The 26481-nt window shown below is 45.5% G+C and overlaps 1 protein-coding gene and 1 long non-coding RNA gene across 2 annotated transcripts in view; one reads left to right on the forward strand and one right to left on the reverse strand.

Annotated features, from left to right (window-relative positions):
- Window positions 1–26481, reverse strand: part of LOC135050442 (uncharacterized) — a 73447-nt gene that overhangs the window by 15726 nt on the left and 31240 nt on the right. The window contains exons 3-4 of the long non-coding RNA XR_010241612.1: window positions 25870–26088; window positions 22987–23077 (exon numbers count right to left, since the gene is read on the reverse strand). This is a non-coding gene — a long non-coding RNA (uncharacterized LOC135050442). The remainder of the gene's footprint in view (window positions 1–22986; window positions 23078–25869; window positions 26089–26481) is intronic.
- The window catches only part of LOC135050441 (tyrosinase-like), an 87106-nt gene continuing 73916 nt past the window's right edge, over window positions 13292–26481 (forward strand). The window contains exon 1 of the mRNA XM_063956930.1: window positions 13292–14112. Within this exon, the coding sequence (XP_063813000.1) occupies window positions 13306–14112 (807 nt within the window). The 5' untranslated portion in view covers window positions 13292–13305. The remainder of the gene's footprint in view (window positions 14113–26481) is intronic.

Genomic DNA, 26481 nt, shown 5'->3' on the forward strand with positions numbered 1-26481 from the left:
GGGCATTCCACAGAGTGGGTGAAGCCCGGAAAATGTCCAGTAATTTTGTGTGGGAACAAGTAATACATGTGGGTGAGAGACGCAGATCTTGTGCAAAGCGGAGAGGTCGGGTTGGGAGATATTATGAGATAAGAGAAGAGATGTACGTTGGTGTAGTTTGGTTAATGGCCTTGTATGTAAGTAAAAGTATTTTATATTGAATACGGTAGAATACAAGTAACCAATGGAGAGACTGACAGAGTGGATCTGCAGACGATGAACGTCTAGAGAGGAAGATTAGCCTTGCAGCTGCAGTCACAATGGATTGAAGTGGTGATAGCCTATGTTTGGGAAGACCAGTAAGGAGACTATTACAATAATCAATGCGGGAGATGATGAGAGCATGGATTAGAGTTTTTGCAGTGTCTTGTGTAAGATAAGGGCGTATTTTGGATATGTTTTTTAGGTGTATGTAACATGATTTAGAGACAGATTGAATGTGAGGAACAAAGGGCAGATCAGAGTCAAGTATGATACCTAGGCAGCGAGCTTGTGGAGTAGGGTGGATAGTTGCATTGTCAACAGTTATGGAGATATCAGGTTGGTAACTACTCTTGGCTGGTGGGAAAAATAATTAAATTCTGTTTTGGAAATGTTGATTTTGAGGTGGCGAGATGACATCCAAGATGAAATGGCAGACAGGCATTCAGTGACACGAGCCAATACAGATGGTGATAAATCTGGGGAGGATAGGTAGATTTGAGTATCATCAGCGTACAAATGATACTGAAATCTGAAGGAGCTGATTAGTTTACCAAGAGATGAGGTATAGATAGAGAAAAGCAGAGGACCTAAGACTGAGCCTTGCGGTACTCCAACTGATAGAGGTAGAGAAGAGGAGGTGGAATCAGAGAAGTGAACACTGAAAGAGCGATTAGATAGGTATGATGAGAACCAAGAAGGGGCTGTGTCCTGAAGACCTAGGGATTGCCGTGTTTGTATGAGAAGAGAGTGGTCGACAATGTCAAAAGCAGCAGAGAGAACTAGAAGAATAAGAAGTGTGTAATGGCCTTTTGATCTAGCAGTGACCAAATCATTCACTACCTTACTCAGTGCTGTCTCTGCAGAGTGTTGGGCACGAAAGCCTGACTGAAGTGGGTCCAATAAGTTGTGGGAGTTAAGAAAGTGTGTAAGGCGAGTGTAGGCAAGTCTCTCAAGTAGCTTGGAGGGACTGGGTAGCTGAGAAATGGGACGTTAGTTAGAGAGTGTGTTTGGGTCAGAGTTGTGTTTTTTAGAATGGGAGTAATCACTGCATGCTTGTATAGAGAGGGAAAGATACCAGTAGAGAGAGAGAGATTACAGATGTTAGTTAAGTTTGGGATAAGCACAGGAGACAAAGTTTTACTGACCTGTGAGGGTATAGGATCAAGAGGAGAGGTAGTGGAGTAGGAGGATGAAAAGAGTGTTGATACTTCATCTTCACTTGTGGGATCACATGAAGAGAAAGTGCCAGAGGGTTCAGGAAGGGAATTGAGCAGGTCCCTGGCTGAGTTAGAGCATACCATTTCATCTCGGATTTTATCAATCTTATCCTTGAAGTAGGAAGCAAGTTCTTGTGCACGAATAGTAGCTGGTGGGGGAGGTGAGGGAGGGTAAAGAAGTGATTTAAATGTATTAAAAGTCGATTGGGGTTGGTGGCATTAGAAGAGGTGGAAATATGTTTGTTTTCGCAGAGAAAACAAAGGGTCCATCCAAGATGGGTTTTGTCTGCAGTCTCTACATGTTTCTCACTGTTACCCTGCAGACAGATTTAGCTGTGTGATTAAGACTGTAAATTAATCCTGTCCACTTCTTTGCTGACCTGCACGTATATCCTTTATAACTCTTTTTTATCTTGTAACCACTACTGGTAACTTTCTAAAATAAGCATTGGACTCTATTTAAAAAAAACCAAAACCTTTATTTTAATCTTTCATATGCATGCTCATAGAACCCCAAATTCTTTGGAGAGATTGTTGGATTGCTAAATTATGCTATAAATTGTGATCAATTGGCAAGTAGGGTGCAACGACGTACTGCGTGGACGTCTGTTCGCAGAGCCTATGCGCAATTGTCACACAGAGGTGTTATTGATTGCTGAAACAGTAGGCACACAACCATACTGCGTGGAGGTCTGTGTTGCTGAGCCTCTGCCATTGGGAATTGTTATTGATTGCTGAAATAGGAGCCTTCCCAGCAGACTGCGTGGATGCTTGGGAGCCACTGCCTATGCGCAATTATTATCAAAAGTGTGTCGGAAGGCCCACAACTTCCCTCGGTTTTATGTTAGAATCATTTGTGGGTGGTGGCAGTGTGTTAATATCCTGTGTCAGCGGGCCTGTAACCGTAGTTGTGCATCTGGGTCCCTGACAAATGACAGCACACAGTATCGTCCGTTACTCACATTACACCACACATTAGTGTCCGTAACTCAAGTAGTGTCCGTTATTCACATTACACCGCACAGTAGTGTCCGTAACTCACATTACACCGCACAGTAGTGTCCGTTATTCACATTACACCGCACAGTAGCGTCCGTTACTCACATTACACCGCACAGTAGTGTCCGTTTGTCACATTACACCGCACAGTAGTGTCCGTTATTCACATTACACCGCACAGTAGTGTCCGTTACTCACATTACACCGTACAGTAGTGTCCGTAACTCACATTACACCGCACAGTAGCGTCCGTTACTCACATTACACCGCACAGTAGTGTCCGTTTGTCACATTACACCGCACAGTAGTGTCCGTTATTCACATTACATCGTACAGTAGTGTCCGTAACTCACATTACACCGCACAGTAGTGTCCGTTTGTCACATTACACCGCACAGTAGTGTCCGTTATTCACATTACACCGCACAGTAGCGTCCGTTACTCACATTACACCGCACAGTAGTGTCCGTTTGTCACATTACACCGCACAGTAGCGTCCGTTACTCACATTACTCCACACAGTAGCGTCCGTTACTCACATTACACTAGACAGTAGTGTCCGTAACTCACATTACACCGCACAGTAGCGTCCGTTACTCACATTACACCACACATTAGTGTCCGTTACTCACATTACTCCACACAGTAACGTTCGTTACTCACATTACACTGCACAGTAGTGTCCGTAACTCACATTACACCGCACAGTAGTGTCCGTTACTCACATTACACCGCACAGTAGCATCCGTTATTCACATTACACCGCACAGTAGTGTCCGTTATAAACATTACACCGCACAGTAGTGTCCGTTATTCACGTTACACCGCACAGTAGTGTCCGTGATTCACATTAAACCGCACAGTAGTGTCCGTTATTAACATTACACCGCACAGTAGTGTCCGTTATTCACATTACACCGCACAGTAGTGTCCATTATTCACATTACACCACACAGTAGCATCCGTTATTCACATTACACCGCACAATAGTGTCTGTTCCTCACATTACACCGCACAGTAGTGTCTGTTATACACATTACACCGCACAGTAGTGTCTGTTATTCACATTACCCTGCACAGTAGTATCAGTTATTCACATTACACCGCACAGTAGTGTTCGTTATTCACATTACACTGCTCAGTAGTGTCCGTTATTCACATTACACCACACAGTAGTATCCGTTATTCACATTACACCGCACAGTAGTATCCGTTATTCACATTACACTGCACAGTAGTGTTTATTATTCACATTACACCGCTCAGTAGTGTCCGTTGTTCACATTACACCGCACAGTAGTGTCCGTTATTCACATTACACTGCTCAGTAGTGTCCGTTATTCACATTACACCGCACAGTAGTGTTCGTTATTCACATTACACTGCTCAGTAGTGTCCGTTATTCACATTACACCGCACAGTAGTGTCCGTTATTCACATTACACCGCACAGTAGTGTCCGTTACTCACAATACACCGCACAGTACTGTCCGTTACTCACATTACACCGCACAGTAGTGTCCGTTATTCACATTACACCAAACAGTAGTGTCCATTATTCACATTACACCGCACAGTAATGTCCGTTACTCGCATTACACCGCACAGTACTGTCCGTTATTCACATTACACCGCACAGTAGTGTCCGTTACTCACATTACACCACACAGTAGTGTCCGTTACTCACATTACACCGCACAGTAGTGTTCGTTACTCACATTACACCGCACAGTAGTGTTATTTATTCACATTACACTGCTCAGTAGTGTCCGTTACTCACATTACACTGCACAGTAGTGTCCGTTACTCACATTACACCGCACAGTAGTGTCCGTTATTCACATTACACCGCACAGTAGTGTCCATTATTCACATTACACCACACAGTAGCGTCCGTTATTCACATTACACCGCACAGTAGTGTCTGTTCCTCACATTACACCACACAGTAGTGTCTGTTACACACATTACACCGCACAGTAGTGTCTGTTATTCACATTACCCTGCACAGTAGTATCCGTTATTCACATTACACCGCACAGTAGTGTCCGTTATTCACATTACACCACACAGTAGTGTCCATTATTCACATTACACCGCACAGTAGTATCCGTTATTCACATTACACTGCACAGTAGTATCCGTTATTCACATTACACCGCACAGTAGTATCTGTTTTTCACATTACACCGCACAGTAGTATCCATTATTCACATTACACCGCACTGTAGTATCCGTTATTCACATTACACCACACAGTAGTATCCGTTATTCACATTACACCGCACAGTGGTGTTCATTATTCACATTACACCACTCAGTAGTGTCCGTTATTCACATTACACCGCACAGTAGTGTCCGTTATTCACATTACACTGCTCAGTAGTGTCCGTTATTCACATTACACCGCACAGTAGTGTCCGTTATTCACATTACACCGCACAGTAGGGTCTGTTACTCACATTACACTGCACGGTAGTGTCTGTTACTCACATTACACCGCACAGTAGTGTTCGTTACTCACATTACACCGCACAGTACTGTCCGTTACTCACATTACACCGCACAGTAGTGTCCGTTATTCACATTACACCACACAGTAGAGTCCATTACTCACATTACACCGCACAGTAATGTCAGTTACTCGCATTACACCGCACAGTACTGTCCGTTATTCACATTACACTGCACAGTAGTGTCCGTTACTCACATTACACCACACAGTAGTGTCCGTTACTCACATTACACCGCACAGTAGTGTTCGTTACTCACATTACACCGCACAGTAGTGTTATTTATTCACATTACACTGCTCAGTAGTGTCCGTTACTCACATTACACCGCACAGTAGTGTCCGTTACTCACATTACACAGCACAGTAGTGTCCGTTATTCACATTACACCGCAAAGTAGTGTCCATTATTTACATTACACCACACATATATCCGGTCCTATCCTATCTATCCGCACTTATATCTGTGGCGCAGGCTCTGTCATGCTTTAGTAACTCATGCCTCTATTAAGGTGTTTTGTGTCATGCGGGCGGCTTAGAATATCAGTGTAGATTTACACGTGCACTACTTTGTATATGGTTTTTGTGGAAGCAAACCCGTGGGTCCATTCCCCTATTTTGGGCTTTCATTATCAATACCTTGACGTCTGGTTTCCCAAATATGGAATCATCCTTCAAATTTTCATAATAAGGAGACCTCTCTTGTCAGGACTTATAGACATTACACAATTCTTGTTGAATGTTTCTGCGTGGAATTGTTGTGAATACACCTACTGTAACTACTTACTGGTTTTTAAAAATTTTTAATAAAATACAATCAGTTTTAATATAAATCTTTATACTCTTTTCTTCAATATTTCGGTCTTTTTGACAATTTTAAGAGTGCACCAACAAAAGAGTCTTCTTTCCTTTGTTCTACATAGCACAACACTGACTCAGGGTGCACCACCAAGAGAATATTGAACAGGACATTTTTTCATTCTCTTCAGCTATACAGCTTTGCTATTATATTATATCATATCTTAATAACCTTAAAGACCTGTGCGGTGTCCCCCAAGTGCTAACATCACAGAACATACAAGAAAGAGACACAGTGGGAGGGGTTCAGACGCTAATGTTGGTAAAAGCCAATGGGGTCAAATATAACGACTGACGAGTGGTAAGGATACATTATAATAATTACTAGTGGGGGCATAGGGGGCACATTATAATAATTAGTGGGGGCATAGAGGGCACATTCTAATAATGACTGATAAGTGGTAAGGAGTACATTATAATAATGACTGATGGGTGGTAAGGAGTACATTATAATAATGACTGATGGGTGGTAAGGAGTACATTATAATAATGACTGATGGGTGGTAAGGAGTACATTATAATAATGACTGATGAGTGGTAAGGAGTACATTATAATAATGACTGATGAGTGGTAAGGAGTACATTATAATAATGACTGATGAATGGTAAGGAGTACATTATAATAGTGACTGACGGGTGGTAAGGAGTACATTATAATAATGACTGATGAGTGGTAAGGAGTACATTATAATAATGACTGACGGGTGGTAAGGAGTACATTATAATAGTGACTGATGGGTGGTAAGGAGTACATTATAATAATGACTGATGGGTGGTAAGGAGTACATTATAATAATGACTGATGAGTGGTAAGGAGTACATTATAATAGTGACTGACGGGTGGTAAGGAGTACATTATAATAATGACTGATGAGTGGTAAGGAGTACATTATAATAATGACTGACGGGTGGTAAGGAGTACATTATAATAATGACTGACGGGTGGTAAGGAGTACATTATAATAATGACTGACGGGTGGTAAGGAGTACATTATAATAGTGACTGATGGGTGGTAAGGAGTACATTATAATAGTGACTGATGGGTGGTAAGGAGTACATTATAATAATGACTGATGAGTGGTAAGGAGTACATTATAATAGTGACTGACGGGTGGTAAGGAGTACATTATAATAATGACTGATGGGTGGTAAGGAGTACATTATAATAATGACTGATGGGTGGTAAGGAGTACATTATAATAATGACTGATGGGTGGTAAGGAGTACATTATAATAATGACTGATGGGTGGTAAGGAGTACATTATAATAATGACTGATGAGTGGTAAGGAGTACATTATAATAGTGACTGACGGGTGGTAAGGAGTACATTATAATAATGACTGACGGGTGGTAAGGAGTACATTATAATAATGACTGACGGGTGGTAAGGAGTACATTATAATAATGACTGACGGGTGGTAAGGAGTACATTATAATAATGACTGACGGGTGGTAAGGAGTACATTATAATAGTGACTGACGGGTGGTAAGGAGTACATTATAATAATGACTGATGGGTGGTAAGGAGTACATTATAATAATGACTGATGAGTGGTAAGGAGTACATTATAATAGTGACTGACGGGTGGTAAGGAGTACATTACAATAATGACTGACGGGTGGTAAGGAGTACATTATAATAGTGACTGACGGGTGGTAAGGAGTACATTATAATAGTGACTGACGGGTGGTAAGGAGTACATTATAATAGTGACTGACGGGTGGTAAGGAGTACATTATAATAATGACTGATGGGTGGTAAGGAGTACATTATAATAATGACTGATGAGTGGTAAGGAGTACATTATAATAGTGACTGACGGGTGGTAAGGAGTACATTATAATAATGACTGATGGGTGGTAAGGAGTACATTATAATAATGACTGATGAGTGGTAAGGAGTACATTATAATAATGACTGATGAGTGGTAAGGAGTACATTATAATAATGACTGATGAGTGGTAAGGAGTACATTATAATAATGACTGATGAGTGGTAAGGATTACATTATAATAGTGACTGACGGGTGGTAAGGAGTACATTATAATAATGACTGATGAGTGGTAAGGAGTACATTATAATAGTGACTGACGGGTGGTAAGGAGTACATTATAATAATGACTGATGAGTGGTAAGGAGTACATTATAATAGTGACTGACGGGTGGTAAGGAGTACATTATAATAATGACTGACGGGTGGTAAGGAGTACATTATAATAGTGACTGACGGGTGGTAAGGAGTACATTATAATAGTGACTGACGGGTGGTAAGGAGTACATTATAATAATGACTGATGAGTGGTAAGGAGTACATTATAATAGTGACTGACGGGTGGTAAGGAGTACATTATAATAGTGACTGATGGGTGGTAAGGAGTACATTATAATAGTGACTGACGGGTGGTAAGGAGTACATTATAATAGTGACTGACGGGTGGTAAGGAGTACATTATAATAGTGACTGACAGTTTGTGAGGGGTATATTACATTTGTTTTATGAAGTTGAGGAGTCATTTTGGGGGCACAAACATTTCTCTTGCCTTCAGGCCACTGGGAGAAGGTTCCAGCACAGGATTGTGGGCTTGGCTAGAGGTCTTTGCAGATTTGCAATTCTGATCGCAATCAGTGCTGAATGTGGCCCAGAGGCCGCAGCCTGTGACATACCTCCCAACTGTCCCCATTTTGGCGGGACAGTCCCGTTTTCACGGTCTGTCCCGCTGTCCCACCCGCAGTTCGCAGTGTCCCGCGGGTGGGGGGGCAGTTTGGAGATCCCCCCCGCCACTCGCTGCTCTGAGCATGCGCACAGCGTCTATTCACGGCAGAGAGGGACAGGGGGCGTGATCAGCAGCTTTCTGAGCGCTGTTCAATCCCCCATAATGACAAAATGGGGGCGTGGTTTGCGATCGTGGCACTTCCTGTGATGCCACGCCCCTTTCTGATAGGCCACACCCCTAATTTTGGGCGCGAGCCTTCGGCGCACGGAAGTGTCCCTCCTTGCTGCACTCCAATGTTGGGAGGTATACTGTGAGCAATGTGCACTGGATTGCCAAGAAACAGATATGTAAAAGAAAATAGAAGCAGTGCGCTGTCAAAGAGCTGCTGGTGCAGGGGGTGGTAATTCCCCAATAGAGTATAGACAAAAAAATAATATATAATAATCACCAGCGCTAAGTTGTATAAAATGTATAGACTCCAATTAAAACAAATCAGGACGGTAGGTTATGTTGAAAAAAATTTATATAATGAATTTAATAAGAATAATATCTTAAAATCACAGAATGCCTTTAGCAACACAAACAAAGATTAATATACCGTATAAAGTGACACATCCACATATCTCCTCATTAAGCATTCGTTCATACCCAGGCTAGGACTCCCTCTGGAATTGTGTACATATGATTGGTTGGAGAGTTGATGAAAGCTATGGATTACAAAATGTCCCTTTTAAGCATACCAATGCAGGCGTTTCCAAGCCGATAGGGAACAAATCCAATTTCTCCACAGATGGTAATGTCCAAGGGAAATGCTGTCCAATTAATGCCGTATGGGTAATGAAATTGAGAGTATCCAGCTGATGTTGAAGGGATCTTTTGTGGATGTGTCCAGCAGTCTCTAACTCACTCGAGCAGTCTCTAACTCAACGCGTTTCGCTGGTGTTAGCACCCAGCTTCCTCAGGAGTGAAGTTAGAGACTGCTGGAGTGAGTTAGAGACTGCTGGACACATCCACAAAAGATCCCTTCAACATCAGCTGGATACTCTCAATTTCATTACCCATACGGCATTAATTGGACAGCATTTCCCTTGGACATTACCATCTGTGGAGAAATTGGATTTGTTCCCTATCGGCTTGGAAACGCCTGCATTGGTATGCTTAAAAGGGACATTTTGTAATCCATTGCTTTCATCAACTCTCCAACCAATCATATGGACACAATTCCAGAGGGAGTCCTAGCCTGGGTATGAACGAATGCTTAATGAGGAGATATGTGGATGTGTCACTTTATACGATATATTAATCTTTGTTTGTGTTGCTAAAGGCATTCTGTGATTTTAAGATATTATTCTTATTAAATTCATTATATACATTTTTTTCAACATAACCTACCGTCCTGATTTGTTTTAATTGGAGTCTATACATTTTATACAACTTAGCGCTGGTGATTATTATATATTATTTTTTTGCACTGGATTGCCGTGGCCTGTGAGCAGTGTGCACTGGATTGCCGTGGCCTGTGAGCAGTGTGCACTGGATTGTCGCAGCCTGTGTGCAGTGTGCACTGGATTGCCGCGGCCTGTGAGCACTGTGCACTGGATAGCCGTGGCCTGTGAGCAGTGTGCACTGGATTGTCGCAGCCTGTGTGCAGTGTGTACTGGATTGCCGCGGCCTGTTAGCACTGTGCACTGGATTGCCGCGGCCTGTGAGCACTGTGCACTGGATTGCCGCGGCCTGTGAGCAGTGTGCACTGGATTGCCGCGGCCTGTGAGCAGTGTGCACTGGATTGCCACGGCCTGTGAGCAGTGTGCACTGGATTGCCGCGGCCTGTGAGCAGTGTGCACTGGATTGCCGCGGCCTGTGAGCACTGTGCACTGGATTGCCATTGCATATGAGCAGTGTGCACTGGATTGCCACGGCCTGTGAGCACTGTGCACTGGATTTCCGCGGCCTGTGAGCAGTGTGCACTGGATTGCCGCTGCCTGTGAGCAGTGTTCACTGGATTTCCGCGGCCTGTGAGCAGTGAGCACTGGATTGCCGCAGCCTGTGAGGAGTGTGCACTGGATTGCCGCGGCCTGTGAGCCGTGTGCACTGGATTGCCATTGCATGTGAGCCGTGTGCACTGGATTGCCACGGCCTGTGAGCAGTGTGCACTGGATTGCCACGGCCTGTGAGCAGTGTGCACTGGATTGCCGCGGCCTGTGAGCCGTGTGCACTGGATTGCCACGGCCTGTGAGCAGTGTGCACTGGATTGCCGCGGCCTGTGAGCAGTGTGCACTGGATTGCCATTGCATGTGAGCCGTGTGCACTGGATTGCCGCGGCCTGTGAGCAGTGTGCACTGGATTGCCGCGGCCTGTGAGCAGTGTGCACTGGATTGCCGTGGCCTGTGAGCAGTGTGCACTGGATTGCCGCAGCCTGTGAGCAGTGTGCACTGGATTGCCGCGGCCTGTGAGCAGTGTGCACTGGATTGCCATTGCATGAGAGCAGTGTGCACTGGATTGCCACGGCCTGTGAGCAGTGTGCACTGGATTGCCATTGCATGTGAGCAGTGTGCACTGGATTGCCGCAGCCTGTGAGCAGTGTGCACTGGATTGCCGCGGCCTGTGAGCACTGTGCACTGGATTGCCGCGGCCTGTGAGCACTGTGCACTGGATTGCCATTGCATGTGAGCAGTGTTCACTGGATTGGATTGTTCATGTGTTCTGTATGACGGCTCTCAGTACATTATACCTATTACCGTGTCGTATGTTCATTTGTTCTGTATGACGGCTCTCAGTACATTATACCTATTACCGTGTTGTATGTTCATGTGTTCTGTATGACGGCTCTCAGTACATTATACCTATTACCGTGTTGTATGTTCATGTGTTCTGTATGATGGCTCTCAGTACATTATACCTATTACCGTGTTGTATGTTCATGTGTTCTGTATGACGGCTCTCAGTACATTATACCTGTTACCGTGTTGTATGTTCGTGTGTTCTGTATGACGGCTCTCAGTACATTATACCTGTTACCGTGTTGTATGTTCATGTGTTCTGTATGACGGCTCTCAGTACATTATACCTATTACCGTGTTGTATGTTCATGTGTTCTGTATGACGGCTCTCAGTACATTATACCTATTACCGTGTTGTATGTTCATGTGTTCTGTATGATGGCTCTCAGTACATTATACCTGTTACCGTGTTGTATGTTCATGTGTTCTGTATGACGGCTCTCAGTACATTATACCTGTTACCGTGTTGTATGTTCATGTGTTCTGTATGACGGCTCTCAGTACATTATACCTGTTACCGTGTTGTATGTTCATGTGTTCTGTATGACGGCTCTCAGTACATTATACCTATTACCGTGTTGTATGTTCATGTGTTCTGTATGACGGCTCTCAGTACATTATACCTATTACCGTGTTGTATGTTCATGTGTTCTGTATGACGGCTCTCAGTACATTATACCTATTACCGTGTTGTATGTTCATGTGTTCTGTATGATGGCTCTCAGTACATTATACCTATTACCGTGTTGTATGTTCATGTGTTCTGTATGACGGCTCTCAGTACATTATACCTTTTACCGTGTTGTATGTTCATGTGTTCTGTATGACGGCTCTCAGTACATTATACCTTTTACCGTGTTGTATGTTCATGTGTTCTGTATGATGGCTCTCAGTACATTATACCTATTACCGTGTTGTATGTTCATGTGTTCTGTATGACGGCTCTCAGTACATTATACCTTTTACCGTGTTGTATGTTCATGTGTTCTGTATGACGGCTCTCAGTACATTATACCTTTTACCGTGTTGTATGTTCATGTGTTCTGTATGACGGCTCTCAGTACATTATACCTTTTACCGTGTTGTATGTTCATGTGTTCTGTATGATGGATCTCAGTACATTATACCTATTACCGTGTTGTATGTTCATGTGTTCTGTATGACGGCTCTCAGTACATTATACCTTTTACCGTGTTGTATGTTCATGTGTTCTGTATGACGGCTCTCAGTACATTATACCTTTTACCGTGTTGTATGTTCATGTGTTCTGTATGACGGCTCTCAGTACATTATACCTATTACCGTGTTGTATGTTCATGTGTTCTGTATGATGGATCTCAGTACATTATACCTGTTACCGTGTTGTATGTTCATGTGTTCTGTATGACGGCTCTCAGTACATTATACCTTTTACCGTGTTGTATGTTCATGTGTTCTGTATGACGGCTCTCAGTACATTATACCTTTTACCGTGTTGTATGTTCATGTGTTCTGTATGACGGCTCTCAGTACATTATACCTTTTACCGTGTTGTATGTTCATGTGTTCTGTATGACGGCTCTCAGTACATTATACCTATTACCGTGTTGTATGTTCATGTGTTCTGTATGACGGCTCTCAGTACATTATACCTGTTACCGTGTTGTATGTTCATGTGTTCTGTATGACGGCTCTCAGTACATTATACCTATTACCGTGTTGTATGTTCATGTGTTCTGTATGACGGCTCTCAGTACATTATACCTGTTACCGTGTTGTATGTTCATGTGTTCTGTATGACGACTCTCAGTACATTATACCTTTTACCGTGTTGTATGTTCATGTGTTCTGTATGACGACTCTCAGTACATTATACCTGTTACCGTGTTGTATGTTCATGTGTTCTGTATGACGGCTCTCAGTACATGTGTTGGGCTGTTATAATATTAGTCTTACATGTTCATGTTTTCTTTTCTATGCAGAGTTCTCTCAGCGGATGAATGGAAGCAGCAATGCTGACCACTACCCTCCTCCTGCTGTGTATTGCCTGTGCAAATGCTTTTATGTTTATTAGGGAATGCGTCGACAGTCGGGGCCCAGACGGAACGTTTCCTGTCCCGTGTTGCCCCCTGTATAATGGATCACCTTGTGGGGAAAGCTTTGGTCGGGGGACATGTGTGCTTGTAAAGAAGACCAGATCAGGGGATGTACAAGACAGACATATTGACGAGCGATATGGCTTCCCCCAGGCCTTCTACAGTACGATCTGTCAGTGCGCCGGTAACTACGATGGTCCTATGTGCGCTGAGTGTAAGCACGGTTACATGGGGGATGACTGTAGCATACCGTACAGCGTTCTGAGGAAGGAAATCCGCCAGATGTCACTGCTAGAATGGAGAAACTTTAAGGCTGCATTGAATTACTGCAAAGTGGTGATTGACCCTTATTATTATTTAATGAAAGCTTTGGATCGCCTTAGCTCAGAGAGCTATGTGTTCATTACTGCCTCCTACTATGACGTATGGTGCTATAATCACTTCTACGCGACCCTACCTTTCATCAATAACACCCGAGAGAACAACATCATCAATTACGCCCATTATTCCACCGGCTTCCTCTCCTTCCACCGTTATCTATTGCTCAAACTAGAGAACCAGCTGCATAGGTGCATGAATGACCCAGATATTGCCATTCCTTACCTTGACTGGAGCCAGGACATTGGTAATGAACTTTTCACTGACGAGTACTTTGGATCAGTCGGCAGCAATGGAAGAATAACGGAGAACAGTGTTTTCTCCACTTGGCACGTGAGTAATTAGTAATATTATGTATTATAGCGCGCAGTGATAAGACAAGGCTGGGTACCAGACAGACACGTAGGAGAGCACGCTATAGGGTAACAGGAGTCTAGTAGATAAGGATAAGTGCTACTTATTGCATTTTACTCATGCCAGATTACAAGGTTAAAAGATGCTTAATAAGCGCCGTGATCAATTCAATTGTTGCAGCGGGGTCAGGGAATGGAGTATGGGAGGAGAACACATGTACATGGTGTGTGGACTGTAGAAAGGGGTCACTAGTGCAAGAAGAAAAAATGTCTTGTAAGTACTGTGTACGCGTGCACCAATAAAGGGTGTGGCCAAATGCCACATGGGGCGTGGCCAATGAAAATGGGGGGGTGATGCACATATGGGGGGGACAGATACACATATGACCCCAATTGTGCCATATACACATTGCCCCACAGTGCAAGATACATATTGCCCTACAGTGCCAGATACACAAATGCCCCACAGTGCCAGATACACAAATGCTCCCGCAGTGTCAGATATGCCCCCAGTGCCAGATACACATATCCCCGCAGTGCCAGATATGCCCCCAGTGCCAGATACACATATCCCCGCAGTGCCAGATACATATTGCCCTACAGTGCCAGATACACAAATGCCCCCGCAGTGTCAGATATGCCCCCAGTGCCAGATACACATATCCCCGCAGTGCCAGATATGCCCCCAGTGCCAGATACACATATCCCCGCAGTGCCAGATACATATTGCCCTACAGTGCCAGATACACAAATGCCCCCACAGTACCAGATACATATTGCCCTACAGTGCCAGATACACAAATGCCCCCACAGTACCAGATACATATTTCCCTACAGTGCCAGATACACAAATGCCCCCACAGTGCCAGATACACAAATGCCCCCGCAGTGTCAGATATGCCCCCAGTGCCAGATACACATATCCCCGCAGTGCCAGATATGCCCCCAGTGCCAGATACACATATCCCCGCAGTGCCAGATACATATTGCCCTACAGTGCCAGATACACAAATGCCCCCAGTGCCAGATACACATATCCCCGCAGTGCCAGATATGCCCCCAGTGCCAGATACACATATCCCCGCAGTGCCAGATACATATTGCCCTACAGTGCCAGATACACAAATGCCCCCACAGTACCAGATACATATTGCCCTACAGTGCCAGATACACAAATGCCCCCACAGTACCAGATACATATTTCCCTACAGTGCCAGATACACAAATGCCCCCACAGTGCCAGATACACAAATGCCCCCGCAGTGTCAGATATGCCCCCAGTGCCAGATACACATATCCCCGCAGTGCCAGATATGCCCCCAGTGCCAGATACACATATCCCGCAGTGCCAGATACATATTGCCCTACAGTGCCAGATACACAAATGCCCCCAGTGCCAGATACACATATCCCCGCAGTGCCAGATATGCCCCCAGTGCCAGATACACATATCCCCGCAGTGCCAGATACATATTGCCCTACAGTGCCAGATACACAAATGCCCCCACAGTACCAGATACATATTGCCCTACAGTGCCAGATACACAAATGCCCCCACAGTACCAGATACATATTTCCCTACAGTGCCAGATACACAAATGCCCCCACAGTGCCAGATACACAAATGCCCCCGCAGTGTCAGATATGCCCCCAGTGCCAGATACACATATCCCCGCAGTGCCAGATATGCCCCCAGTGCCAGATACACATATCCCCGCAGTGCCAGATACATATTGCCCTACAGTGCCAGATACACAAATGCCCCCAGTGCCAGATACACATATCCCCGCAGTGCCAGATACATATTGCCCTACAGTGCCAGATACACAAATGCCCCCACAGTGCTAGATACACAAATGCCCCCACAGTACCAGATACATATTGCCCTACAGTGCCAGATACACAAATGCCCCCACAGTGCCAGATACACAAATGCCCCCACAGTGCCAGATACACAAATGCCCCCAGTGCCAGATACACATATCCCCCCAGTGCCAGATATACCCCCAGTGCCAGATACAGAAATTCCCCCAGTGCCAGATATGCCCCCAGTGCCAGATACAGAAATTCCCCCAGTGCCAGATATGCCCCCAGTGCCAGATACAGAAATTCCCCCAGTGCCAGATATGCCCCCAGTGCCAGATACAGAAATTCCCCCAGTGCCAGATATGCCCCCAGCGCCAGGTACACATATCCCCGCAGTGCCAGATATGCCCCCAGCGCCAGGTACACATATCCCCGCAGTGTCAGAAATGCCCCCAGCGCCAGGTACACATATCCCCGCAGTGCCAGATACACACATCCCCGCAGTGTCAGATATGCCCCCAGTGCCAGATACAGAAATTCCCCCAGTGCCAGATATGCCCCCAGCGCCAGGTACACATATCCCCGCAGTGTCAGAAATGCCCCCAGCGCCAGGTACACATGCCCCCCCCTTCCCCTGTTGCTTACCACGTTGCTGTCCTGTGTGTGAGGGGAGAGAGCAGTGTGCGCCTCTTCTGCCCCTCAGTCTCCGGTGCGGGTGTCACTCTACCTTCAATTAAGCACCGATACGTAAGCCAAGCAAAACTTGCGGTCCGGCAGCCAATCAGGAGTCTTGGCTGCCGGTCCGTGAGCTATGATTGGCTCACGGGCCTGCACCGAATTGAAGGTAGACACTGAGGGGCAGGAGAGGCTCACGCTGCGCTCTCCTCCCCTCACGCAACAGAGAAGCGGGGAGCAGCGGAGGGAGGGAGTGGCGGCCCGGCGTACCCACGGCTAAATTCTTAAGGGTACGCCGTACCTGCCCACTTGCACCGCTGAAAGGGGTGTGAATAATGTGGAAAAGCAGACTGGGGGGCGATTCTACAACATACTTACCGACAATCTGGCTGTCCCCTCCGTGAGAAGGCAGCCAGGCAAGAGCAGCAGGGGTGTGACGATGGTGGAGGCTGACTTTAGGGGCGGGATTGGGGGCATGGCCCCATGCCCATGTCATTATGGCTCCGCCCCCTATCTAGCAATGCCGATAATATTGGCATTGCAAGGCAGGGGCGGGGCTGGGATGACGCAAATCACATCATCTGACTCCCAGACCGCCCACAGGGCCTGATATGCGGGGCGGACTAGCCCTGTGCTGAGCTTCCCCCCACATGTGTATACCAGATCGTAGATGTGATGAATGTAGCACATCTGTGATCAGCTCTGAATTCGTCCCTACAGTACATAGACAGAAAAAAGTTTTGGCTGCTGGTACTATCAGGCGCCTACATACAGTATATGTCAAAGTGCTTACGTGCAGAATGCATACAATTAAAAAACATATATACAACCCTTAAGGTCGACGTGAAAGTCCAGTTCTCACTCCTCACACTTCCTCCTCTTATTATGGTAGCATGTAAAACAGAGGGGAGAGGAAAACCACATGTGCAGTACAGTCATTTAATAACATATACACACATACATGGGACATGGACAATAAGAACATAATAAAAGGTGCAGGGTAATAGGATATTCAGCCTTGAGAAAGACTCCAGGAACAGGAGTTGAAATGCGTTGGCGTACTTCAGCTGTGGTCAGTGTTCACGTGGTGTGCATTTCCAATACATAGTAACATAGTATCATAGTATCTGAGGTTGAAAAAAGACAATTGTCCATCGAGTTCAACCTATTTGTGGTCTCCTATGCATGATGATTTGACTAAAATTTCTGACTGATGCTGCTGTCAGCCGTTGCATTTTATCCCTATTTATAGTAACTATAAAGCATGACTATGCACCATACCCCTGGATATCCTTATCCAATAGGAATTTATCTAACCCATTCTTAAAGGTGTTGACAGATTCTGCCATTACAACTCCCTCGGGCAGGGAATTCCAAACACGTATTGTCCTTACCGTGAAAAAGCCTTTACGCCGTATTGTGCGGAATCTCCTCTCCTCTAACCTGAGCGAGTGTCCACGAGTCCTCTGTGTTGATCTAACCAAAAACAGGTCCCGCGCAAGATCTGTATATTGTCCCCTTATATATTTGTAGATGTTGATCATATCCCCTCTTAGTCTCCGCTTTTCCAATGTAAACATGCCTAGTCTTTCAAGCCTTTCCTTGTATTCCATCGTCTCCATGCCCTTAATTAGTTTGGTCGCCCTCCTCTGTACCTTTTCAAGCTCCAGGATATCCTTTTTGTAGTACGGTGCCCAGAATTGTACACAGTATTCAAGGTGTGGCCTCACTAGTGATTTATATAACGGGAGTATAATACTCTCGTCCCTAGCATCAATACCCCGTTTTATGCATGCTAATATCTTATTAGCCTTCTTTGCTGCAGTCCTACTTTGGGTACTACTGCTTAGTTTGCTATCTATGAGGACATCTAAGTCCTTTTCCAGTACAAAATCCCCTAATTTTACCCCATTTAGTAGGTAGGTGTAATTTTTGTTCTTGTTACCACAGTGCATTGCCTTACACTTGTCTGTGTTGAAGCACATTCTCCATTTGGCTGCCCATGCTTCTAATTTAACTAAGTCGTTCTGAAGAGACTCGGCATCCTCCTCTGTATTTATAGCCTTACACAATTTGGTATCATCTGCAAAAATTGACACCATGCTCTCTAGACCTTCTGTTAGGTCGTTAATGAAAATATTGAACAATAGCGGTCCTAATACTGAGCCTTGCGGCACACCACTTAGCACTTCAGTCCAAGTTGAAAAAGATCCATTAACCACAATGCGCTGCTTCCTATTATCTAACCAGTTTTTGACCCAAGTGCATATTGTGCTTCCTAGCCCTGATTCTTGTAGCTTGTAGATAAGTCTCATGTGTGGTACAGTATCGAACGCTTTGGCAAAGTCTAAAAAGATTACATCCACCTCTTTACCCTGATCTAGGTTTGCGCTTACTGTTTCATAAAAGCCAAGTAAGTTGGTTTGACAGGATCTGTCCTTCATAAACCCATGTTGATTCCTTTTAATGACCTTATTGGTTTCAAGGAACTTCTGAATACTATCTCTTAGAATACCTTCCAATACTTTCCCCACTATAGATGTAAGACTAACTGGTCTATAATTACCTGGTTCAGCTTTACTTCCTTTTTTGAATATAGGCACTACTTCCGCTATACGCCAGTCTTTGGGAACCATACCTGATATAACTGAATCCTCAAAGATCAAAGATAGCGGTTTTGCCAGTTCAGAGTGAAGCTCCATTAGAACCCTTGGATGAATACCATCGGGCCCTGGTGATTTATTAATCTTTAAATGTTTTAATCGGTCACAGACTACTTCCTCGCTTAAATAAGTACCTATTAGTGTGATATTCTCATTATTGAGATTATGTGTTAGTCCCTGAATTGGGTCCTCTCTAGTGAATACTGTTGAAAAAAAAACTCATTTAGTGTGTCCACTATGTCATTATCATTTTTGCTTAAGACTCCCAACTTGTCTTTTAAAGGGCCTATACTCTCCTTCTTTAATCTCTTGCTATTAATGTATTTAAAGAATTTTTTGGGATTCGCTTTGCTTTCCTTTGCTACTAGTTTTTCAGTTTCTACTTTAGCCGCTCTTATTTCTTTTTTGCAAATTTTGTTACATTCCTTATAGTGCTGAAATGACTCTGCTTCCCCGTCACATTTGTATTTTTTAAATGCTCGCCTTTTCTTGCCCATATGTTCCTTAATCTTTTTGTTAAGCCACATCGGTTTATGATTTTTATTCCTTTTTTTGCTACTCATAGGAATACATTTGAGTGTATTTTTAGCTAGCAGGAATTTTAGTACCTCCCATTTCTCCGTAGTATTTTTTCCTAAAAACAAACCTTCCCATTCAATATCCCTGAAAAATACCCTCATCTTTTCAAAATTTGCTTTGCTAAAGTTTAGAGTCCTAGTTGAGCCAGTATAGGGCTGTTTATGGAAACTGATATTGAATGTGACCATATTGTGGTCGCTGTTTCCTAAGGGTTTCCCTACTATAATACCTGATACCAAATCCCCATTGTTTGTTAATACCAGGTCTAAGATTGCATTGTACCTAGTTGGTTCCTCAATTAGTTGGACTAAGTAGTTATCATTAAGTGTGTATAAAAACATACTGCCCCTAGCAGTATCACATGAATCGTTTTTCCAGTTTATCTCTGGATAGTTAAAATCTCCCATCACTACTATGTCTCCTACTCCTGCTGCTCTTTCAATTTGCTTTAGTAACAATTCATCATCAGATGCGTTGATACCAGGCGGCCTATAGCATACACCCAATACTAACTTTTTTATTCCTTTTTCCCCGCATGCAATTTCTACCCATAATGTCTCAAAAGTGTCTACAGTCCCCTCCTGAATATCTTCCCGTATATCAGGTTTTAAAAACGGCTTTACGTAAAGACACACCCCTCCACCCTTTTTATTTAGTCTGTCTCTCTTAAACAGTGTATAGTCCTCTAGATTGACTGTCCAATCATGAGATTCATCCCACCAAGTTTCAGTAATGCCTATAATATCATACTGTTTGCTTGCTGCGAGGATTTCTAGTTCCCCCTTTTTACCAGTAATGCTTCTGGCATTTACATACATACAACTAAGATAAGTATTTTCCCTTGCGTTAGGGACATCTTTCACCTTATGTAGCAAGGATGACCTGTAATCGTCATTGGTTAGTGCTTTGGTAAAATCCCTTTTAGTACCCATGTTAGTAACCGTACTGCCTGCTCTTACCCTCCCCCCAACTTCTCCCCCATTTCGTTTACTACCGCCATCCCCACTATTCTCATTGCATGACCCGTAGTTTCTAGCTAAACCCTCCCCCCAGGCTCCTAGTTTAAACTCTCCTCCAACCCTCTAACCATCCTTCCCACCAGCACCGCTGCCCCCTCCTCAGTCAGGTGCAATCCGTCACGACAAAAGAGATGGTGCCTGACTGAGAAGTCCACCCAATGTTCCAGGAACACAAACCCCTCTTTCCTGCACCAATCCCTAAGCCACACATTTACCTCCCTAATCTCCCTCTGCCTCCCTGGACTAGCACGTGGCACGGGTAATAATTCCGAGAATATTACCTTAGATGTCCTTGCCTTCAGTTTCTTTCCTAAGTCCCTATAGTCTTTCTTAAGGACATCCCACCTTCCGCTAACTTTGTCATTGGTGCCAACGTGCACCAAGACCACCGGGTCTTTGCCAGCCCCTCCCAACAATCTATCTACCCGGTCCGCGATGTGCCGTACCCGAGCCCCCGGGAGACAACAGACTGTATGGCGATCACGGTCCCGGTAGCAGATTGCCCTATCTGCCTTCCTGATGATAGAATCCCCTACCACCACCATCTGACTAGGTACCTCTCTATCTTTTATCCCAACCGCGCCAGAGGGACCGCACCTCTGGATGCTAGAGGGAACAGTCTCCTCCGGCACCGTCATTTCTTCACTATCATCCTCCGATTCCTCGTCCAATCGGGCAAATTTGTTCGGGTTTGATAGTTCGGAGATGTCGAGCCTCCCCCTCTTTTTCTTCCTTCTAACTGTGACCCAACTGGCTACCTGATCATCATCCTCTTCTACCAGTGACCCCTCCCGCAACTCCTCCACCGTTCTGTCTAAACTACGCTCGAGATTGTGAATCTCCCTCAGTCGCGTAACGGTTTGCTCTAGATCAGTTACCTGGGCTTCCAGGGCAACCGTTCGCACACACCTCGTGCAGATGTATTCACACTGGGCCGGTAGCTCCAGGTGTGCATACATCTTGCACGACATTCACTGAGTGAGGTCCTCAATCACAGCCCCTCCCATATTGTTTGTAAGGTCTAACTCCCTGTTACTGTCAAAGAAAATGCAGCAAAAATAAAAAGTAGAAGACAAGCAATCTCACTTATACAATAATTAAGCTGGCTTATACTTATCTATCTTTGTGCGGTTATTGGTCCTTCACTTTTATGCAGCCGTAGTACTCTCTCCTGCGGCACCTATACTCCACTTAGCAGTTGCAGTTGTTCCAGCTCACTGCTCCTCCTTTTCACTCGCTTCCAGCTCCTGCTTTTTGCTGTTTAAAACTCACACTTAGAAATCCAATCAGCACTTGGAAGAGACAAGCCCACAATGACCAGGGACTTTCCAGCTCCTGCCCGGGTGGACTTTGGAAATTAAAGAACTTGTTTGAGGACTCTTTTGGGTTCTCGGACTCTCTGGTAATTGCTTTGCAATCCCATTGTGGCTGTCACACTTGGAAATGTTATTACCCTGCACCTTTTATTATGTTCTTATTGTCCATGTCCCATGTATGTGTGTATATGTTATTAAATGACTGTACTGCACATGTGGTTTTCCTCTCCCCTCTGTTTTACATGCTACCATAATAAGAGGAGGAAGTGTGTGGAGTGAGAACTGGACTTTCACGTCGACCTTAAGGGTTGTATACAGTATATGTTTTTTAATTGTATGCATTCTGCACTTAAGCACTTTGACATATACTGTACGTAGGCGCCTGATGGTACCAGCAGCCAAAACTTTTTTCCGTCTAGTAATTTGTGGTGTTCTGGAGAAACACCGTCTCTGGCTACGGCGACTATAAGGCAGCCTTTTTTTAGACTACGCGACACGCGGGACGACTTGACAGATTCCTTTTTTTTCTCTGGCCCTACAGTACATGTGTGAGACAGCTGAGGCTGAGTATTCCCGTCTATGTAATGGAATGGCTGGAATGGCTCATTCCACCATCTCCAGTCCTCCAGCTGACCTGTCTGTGTTACATTCTCCTCACAATATTATACATCATGTAGTAAGAGATGGATGTACCTGGCTCCCTTAATGTCTTCCTCTCTTCTTCCTTCTGTGCCCCCTTTTATTATCAACACAAAGCAAGGTTTAAAAAAAAAGCAAATACTTTGGTAGGACCCACCTCCAGCGTCTTGCGGCTCACAATATTCCTGGCTGTGCTAAACGTAGGGCATCTGGAGGACCCCAGGGTGCACCACGTTTCTCACTTCCCCCTAGAATGAATAAGGATTATCTCAGATGCTACATTTCTGACCATCTTACTAATAGAATGAGATAGAGATGTGGTAGAGGGACGGCCGTGAAGTTGGGGGATTTCTTTAAGCCTGACGAGATGAAAACTTTCACAATGGCGACCTGCGCTGACTCCTAATCCATGAAACTCTGTAACGCTGGACACTAGCAGTAGGACGGGAGTAGTATGGTATGCCGGCGGTTGGGCTCCCGGCGACCAGCATACCGGTGCCGGGAGCCCGACCGCCAGCAAACCGACAGTGTGGCGAGCGCAAATGAGCCCCTTGCGGGCACGGTGGTGCGCTACACGCGCCATGCTATTTTATTCTCCCTCCAGGGGGATCGTTGACCCCCACGAGGGAGAATAAGTGTTGGTATGCCGGCTGTCGGGATTCCGGAGCCGGTATACTGTGAGCCGGGATCCCGACAGCCGGCATACTGAAGACCACCCCAGTAGGACAAGCAGAGAACGTGACATTTGTGACAACTTGCACTTCTTAAGATCAGTCATTTGGAAAGAAAGATATGATAATGGACTTAAGCACGGGATCAAGCATACAGTATGTGCCAAAATGTGGTGTTCCCTTTCTCTGTGTCCGTGCAAAGTGAATCCAAAATCTCATCTATAAGTTCAAGATTGCTTTGTGTCCTATCCCCCTCCAGTGTCTCCAGTGATTCTCCAGTAGATTGTTGAGTTGTGCGGGGGGGGAGCCGTCACTTCACTTGTTACACTACACCCAGCACTTGGGAGTTTAATATTGGGACACTTCATTCATCAAAGGGGGCGTGACCTGAAAGGAAGTGGGCGTAACAATTTAATCACGTTGGGGCTGTGCCCAGCACTCCCACAAATACTGCCCCCCCCTTCTCCCCATGCTCTGCCCGCACAACGTAGATGCTGTGCACACACACAAGAGATCTATTCACCCGCTGCTCTGCTATGTGCACCTCCAAACTCCCTCCCTTTCCCTACAGGTCACTGTGTCCATGGATAGGATGGTAGGACAGTCCCTAAAAACTGGGACTGGCACACTAAAAGTGGAACAGTTGGGTGTATGGTTTATGTAGATTGCATACAACTGATATAATTCTCCAATCTGCGCCAGCAATTCTCCAGTCATCTTCTCCTCCTCCGCACACTCCAAAACGTTGGCTTCTCTAGCACTGTCCTTGACTGGTTTACCTCATACCTCACTAACCGCTCCTTCTCTGTGTCTGCCTCCAGCACCACCTCACACCCTTCCATTCTTCCTGTTGGTGTCCCTCAGGGTTCTGTCCTAGGCCCCCTTCTGTTCTCCCTGTACACCTCCTCCCTGTGTGCGCTCATTAACTCCTCTGGCCTTCAATACCACCTCTATGCTGATGACACACAACTCTACCTCTCCTCTCCTGATCTGTCCTCCTCTGTCCTCTCTCAGGTCTCCAGCTGCCTCTCTGCAATCTCCTCCTGGATGTCTGAGCGCTCTCTGAAGCTCAACATGGATAAGACTGAACTCATCATCTTTCCCCCATCCAGAGCAACACCCCCGACCAATATCTCTATCACTACTGACAACACAATCATCTCCCCCATTCCCCAACTCCACTGCCTGGGCGTCACTCTTGACTCCTCCCTCTCCTTTGCACCCCACATCCAAGCTCTGGCGCAATCCTGTCGGTTCCAGCTACGCAACATTGCTCACATCAGGCCATTTCTCTCCCAGAGTGAAACTAAACTCATCATCCACTCACTGGTCATCTAACGACTTGACTACTGCAATGTTCTCCTCACTGGCCTTGCTTGCTCTCATCTTGCTCCCCTCCAATCTGTCCTCAACTCCGCAGCTAGGCTCATCTTCCTCTCCCGCCGCACCACATCTGCCACTCCCCTTCCCCAATACCTGCACTGGCTCCCGTTCCCCTACAGAATCCTCCTCACACTCCTCACCCTCACATACAAGGCCATCTCTAACCTTTCCCTTCATACTCCCTCCTGCCCCCTACGGTCAGCCGATAACCGTCGCCTCTCCTCTGCCCTGGTCACTGCTTCCCATGCTCGAGTTCAAGATTTTGCTCGTGGTGCACCTCTTCAGTGGAACGCACTCCCATGCTCCATTAGACTCTCTCCGACCTCGCACTGAAAACCCACCTATTCATCAAAGTGTACCCCTCCGATGCATAACCTAGTCCTGAGGTCACTCCTCCACCAACCTGTCCTGAGGCCACTCCTCCATCCCCCTGCCCTGAGGCCGCTCCTCCATCCCCCTGCCCTGAGGCTGCTCCTCCATCCCCCTGCCCTGAGGCTGCTCCTCCATCCCCCTGCCTCATGCCTTGAACATCTCTGCTTTGCTTACATCCTGTCATCAGGCTACCTCCCGCTTGTACCTCTTGTCATCTGTCTGTCGCCCCTCCCCACTAGATTGTAAGCTCTTCAGAGCAGGGCCCTCTTTCCTCTTGTTATCTAAGCCCTCTTCCCCTCACATATCACTCACAGCTCTCTCCTACTCAGCGACCATCGTTACCGCTTTCTCTCCTGCTGGTAAAGGCTCCTCTCTATCTATGGCCGCCAGCCCCACGTAGTACAATGATCACTCCCTCACTACTTACATCTCAGCTGTATTGTGTATGAGAACGTGTGGTGCTCTGTTACCTGTACTCTATCTCTGTTATTTATCTACTGTAATGTAAGTTCTGTCTCCCTGTACTGTCCTTTGTACGGCGCTGTAAAACACTTGTGGCGCCTTATAAATATAATGTAATATTAATAATAATAAAGTAAGAGAAAATTCCCCACCTCTTGGTGTCTTGCTGCTGGTCCTCAGGTCACTCATACATATAAAGTGTGGTGGAACGCCACCTGCGTATTACTACGTCCTCCAGATGGTGAAAGCCGAGGATTCCCTGCAATGTAATGAGCTGCACAGACCTCTTCTATTGATGACATGGTGCGTGTTTAGATTTGCCCAGTGGTAATGCATCGCAGTATTCGCTCCGTTACTGGAACCGCCGGATCCTGGGGAGAGTGTTCGTGGATTCAGCCATTTTCCACCATGTATCCAATAGAGTAACACTGCTATGGTTCTTAGTGCAGCCAGCAATACAGAGAGTCTCCTGCCTGGGACTATGAAAGCCTTGCCTGCCTGAACTGCTATGATGGAGGGAGGAGGAGGATGATGAGGAGGATGACACTACTACAGGCGCCGCTGCTGCTGGTGGCGATACACCTAACCAGTGGGCTATCAGCGTCATGTCATCTTGTGTGTGACTGGTGCTGATCGTCCACATAGTACATGATACATTTATCATTGGTCTCACTGCACGGTCAGGAGGATGGAATGAGGAGGGAATATATTATCATGGGCCCATCTAACACCTGCAGCGCTGATTGTAAAGTCACATGTAGACC

Source organism: Pseudophryne corroboree, chromosome 2, assembly GCF_028390025.1.
Source record: "Pseudophryne corroboree isolate aPseCor3 chromosome 2, aPseCor3.hap2, whole genome shotgun sequence".
NCBI classification, from domain to species: Eukaryota; Metazoa; Chordata; class Amphibia; order Anura; family Myobatrachidae; genus Pseudophryne; species Pseudophryne corroboree.